Below are 4662 nucleotides of genomic sequence, written 5' to 3' on the forward strand. Positions count from 1 at the left end.
AGGTAAATTAATAATTAAGAATTTAAATATAATGATAATATTTAATTAATAAATAAGTTAAGTTAAAAGTAAAAAGGAAAGTAAGATACGAGAATCCTTCGAGAATACGGTAGATGTAACCAATTGGAGTCCCGCTCATTCAATTTTTTTTTTCTTTTTTAATGAAGAGGAAATAGTTTTTTAAACGGTAAAAATTGATTCATTAAATTAATTTTTTTTGAAGTAAAATAAGTAAGATATAAAAGTTTAAACTTCTATTTTTAAATTAATATATGTTAATTATTGTTAGATTATGTTCGATCAAAATTATAAAATTATATTTTTTTTAATTAGTAGAAATTATAAAAAATAATTCTTATTAATAAAAGTTATTCATAAAAGTTATTCAGGATTATTATGTCTGTATTAATTTATGATAGTTAAGAAATTAAACATAATAGAAATATTTAATTAATAGTCAAGCATAAAAATTTAAATATATTAATAATATACCTCAATAATTATTATTGAATTATGTTTATTTATATTGATAAAAAAAAATATTTTGATAATATTTATACCTAACGCTCGATTAAAATTGAGAAGAAAGAAAGCAAAGTGCTTTTACAAATGCTTGCATAGAGAGAAAACTTTCTTTTATCTTTTAATCCATTTACCATTACAATTATCACAAAAATACTTTCTAAATTTCACTTACGAAGATGAAAAACTTTAAATTAACGTGATTTTATATAATTCTTAATATTCGAATATCACTTTTCAAAAATATTATATTACAAATTATATGTCTTTAAAAGATTTCAACTACCCGATATAGTATTATTAAGAAAATAAGAGAATGCTTTATCGAGTAAAATGACAATGAGACATTAAGTTGGCATCTCCCAAGCTGTAAATATGTTCGTACTCACTACTTTTTGACCCAATTCACAATCTCTCTGGCACTTCAAAATACATTCTCAAAATATCAATGAAGGGGTTCTTATTTTTTTACTTTCAAAGGCTATCGAATCCTATATTAATTTCTTTTTCTTCATAAATGGGTATTAAAATACAAATTCAATAATAAATTTTTGAACTTTCTTTTTTTTTTAAAAAAAAAACATCTTAATTATTTATTAAATATAAAATTAAAAAATTAATATACTAAACTTTTTAATTAACTCATATAATTTAATCTCAAAATTTTAATTAATTAATTTATTATTATGAACATGGTTGAATTAGATTTTATTTTCCATTCCAAATAAAGCAAATGGTTTAGTGGTAATCATCCAAAAATAGAAATTGAGGGCTTAGGGAAAGTATATATTTTATTTTTTATTACTTAAATTGAGTTATTTTGGACTTAATAAAATGGGAATTTTTGGACTTATTAATTACTCATATATTTATTCCTTTCTTCATTTTTAAATCGTAATGTCTCTTTTTCTTTACTCTTTTCCACTATTGTTTGTCATACAACAAACCATGCAACATTGTAAGGATCCATAAATTAAATTATATATATCATTTAATAACGTATCAATGGTTGAACCATCAAAATTTTTCATCATCTTATTCTATCCGTTACAAATATATTTTTTTTTTTTTGTTATATCCCCGTAAGTTTTATTATTAATATTCTCTCATATTACAAATGAAAGATTATTGCAAGTGTCGTCGTCATCGTTGGATGACGTCGTTGCAACACAAGTATTACAGCATGTAGGCACTCGATTCAAACATAGTTCTTAATTGGAATTCAACAACTTAATGTTCGTTCAAGTTGGGTCTATTAAATTTATATTCAAACTTCATACCATTTTCAACTTTTAAGTGAGAACTCCATCAATTTGGATTCAAAACTATGTGAAACAAAAACAAAAACAATAATAATCATAGATGAGTCCGAAAAAATAATTAAATAAATAAATAAATACTAATTAAAATGGTACTTTCTTCTGATAGAAAAAAAAAATTAAAACTTTAGACTTTGTTTATTTTATTTTAGTCAAGTGGAAAATAATAAGATCCCACCACATCAAAGAAACAACATATCTTATAATATGACAAAAATTAGTACGATTAAATAATTTTATAGCCCAAATCCATTTCTAATAGATATTGTCCGATTTAATCGGTTATATATCGTCGTGAGCTTCACGATTTCAAAACTCGTCGAGAAATTTACACATCCAAATAGGACATTTTTTGTTCCCATCATGCTTCAACATTGATGACAATTATTTTATTATTCCTCCGTGCATAAGTAAGCTCCACGAGTCTAATGTCACTGTCAAGAAAGTAAAAAGCCCCTAGGAAATTAGAACCCAATATGTCCTATTCATATATACTTTTCTCTTTTCTTTTCACGTCTCATTAATACTTATCGTCATTTGAGAGAGAGGAGAAGCACTAGTTTGAAGGAAGGTAGATGGAAATGAAGAGTGAGTGGTAGTCCTTGAGCTGTCTATATATTTACTCCTCCATGCCATCATATATGTCAGGCCGCCATTAGTGGTAGTTTACTTCGTCATCCCAACCTTAGCCTTCTTATTTCTTCCACTTCCTTCCCTCATTTTCATTCACCACCACCATCTTCTTCCATCAATTTGCACACAAAGGTATCTTTTCTTTTCATTAAATTCATTTTTGGTTCCTTATTTTCGTTCCTTTTTAAATATATGTGGAAATTTGAAAACGTGAATGTTCGTTTGAAATAGAAAATAGTCAGACTGAAGTTGATCAGGCAAACGACAAATCATACAATATGCCAAAAAATAGTGAAGCTAAACAAGGTGAACAACCTCATCCTAATGTTGTACTATCCATAAAAGAAATGTTGGGCAAGCTACCTCCTGTTAATGAAAAATGTAGCATCTTTCGAGTTCCTAAACTGTTACGCAATATGCATCATAGAGCCTATACCCCTCAAGTCATTTCCATAGGTCCACTTCATCATCACCGAAAGGATTTGTTAGCCTCTGAGCCATATAAGCTTCGATACTGTTCGAATTTTCTAAGCTATCTAGGTAACCCGATGGATTCCTTTGAGCTCCTTAAGAACAATACTCGAACTTTGATGAAGGAAGTTCGAAATTGCTATGGAGAACCCATAAACATGAATGATGAGAATTTTCTTAACATGATGGTTGTGGATGGTTGTTTCCTAGTAGAGTTCTTGATACAACATCATAACCGATACTACCCAAATACATGCTTCCAAACTCCAAACAATTTAGATCTTACCTTCCACCAAAGATCCACCGAGCTATTTACTGATTTGATTATGTTGGAAAATCAAGTCCCTTTCTTCCTTCTTGAACGTCTGTTCGGCCTCATACCAGAATCAATCTCCATCTCCTTTGAATACTTAACCGGTATGTTTTTTAAACGCGAACTTGTTGACAATTATTCTCTTAAAGATATATTGTTGAGAAAACCAAAGCACTTTATCGATTTTTTAAGCTTCTACTTCGTCTCAAACACGTCTCAAGAGAACAATAATAATAATAGTCCTATAACTCCTCCATCGATAACTGAGCTTCACAAGGCTGGTGTCACCATCAAGAAAGCAGAAAATGCCGAATGTGCAATGAACCTAAGTTTCGAAAATGGGATTTTCACAATTCCACGTTTAACTATTAATGATGTCTTCGAATACACCATGCGAAATCTGATAGCATTTGAACATTTTCCCTTGGGAAATGAAAGCAAGTGTATCCAATATATCGCATTCATGGATGATTTGATAAGCAAGGAGAAAGACGTGAATTTACTTGTGAAAGCTGGAATCATAATCAACAAGATTGGAGGTAGTGATAAAGAAGTTTCAAACTTGTTTAACAATCTCTGCAAATTTGTTGAGCTACCATGTAAGGGCGATTTCAACAATACCAGCGAAGCTTTACGTAAGCATTGTGATGGACGATGGAACAAGGCACGAGCTTCACTTATGCATAACTATTGTAATACGCCATGGGCTTTTATCTCCTTCTGTGCTGCATCTTTCCTTATTATTCTAACTCTCTCTCAGACTATATTTTCTGGGTTATCTACCTTTCCGAGTAAACTTTAGAAATCCCTATAATATATGTATGTTTCTTTTAATAAGTTGTTTCTCTTGTCTGGTTAAGTGTTAAACATTATGTCATATATCATATTTAAATTTGTTATCATATTTTAGTTATTTAATTAATGGGCCTTCACTTAATAGTGTTGTAAGGCTAATAAAATGAAAGATATTTATTCAAAAATGACATAAATGGAATACAATTTAATTTTCAAGATAATGAAGGCAAACCCTTTAAATAATTGTGATTTGAAAGGGATGAGAACCACAAGCTTGGCTTAGTTTCTTCCCTCGTTTTCGTTCACCACCACCACCTTCTTCCACCTATTTGGAGACAAGGCACTTCTTCTTCATTTTTGTCCTTTTTTTTTTTCACTTAAATTCATTTTTGCTTCCTTCTCTTGGTTGATTTTTAAAATATATAAGCATCACTTTTTATTCAAGGATATTTGAAAACGTGGGTGTTTCTCAAGCAAAGAACATATCATACAATATGACATATGTTAGTGAGATTCAACAAGTTTATGATAATGTTTTGATATTGTTTTGATATCAAAAAAAAAAAAAAAAAAAAAAAAAAAAAAAAAAAAAAAAAAAAAAAAAAAAAA

General features: G+C 28.7%; 1 protein-coding gene across 1 annotated transcript; it reads left to right on the top strand.

Moving 5' to 3' along the window:
- The first annotated feature begins 2685 nt into the window (after window positions 1-2685).
- Window positions 2686-4060, top strand: LOC111462977 (putative UPF0481 protein At3g02645). The gene has a single exon (XM_023106809.1). The coding sequence runs from the start codon at window positions 2753-2755 to the stop codon at window positions 4058-4060; it is 1308 nt and encodes a 435-aa protein (XP_022962577.1). The 5' UTR covers window positions 2686-2752.
- The last annotated feature ends 602 nt before the right edge of the window (window positions 4061-4662 follow it).

The sequence above is a fragment of the Cucurbita moschata genome, unplaced genomic scaffold (assembly GCF_002738365.1).
Source record: "Cucurbita moschata cultivar Rifu unplaced genomic scaffold, Cmos_1.0 Cmo_Scf00027, whole genome shotgun sequence".
NCBI classification, from domain to species: Eukaryota; Viridiplantae; Streptophyta; class Magnoliopsida; order Cucurbitales; family Cucurbitaceae; genus Cucurbita; species Cucurbita moschata.

Bases quoted from the DNA above. Each gene is read 5' to 3' on its own strand.
- LOC111462977 (XM_023106809.1), top strand. From the start codon at position 2,753: ATGCCAAAAAATAGTGAAGCTAAACAAGGTGAACAACCTCATCCTAAT.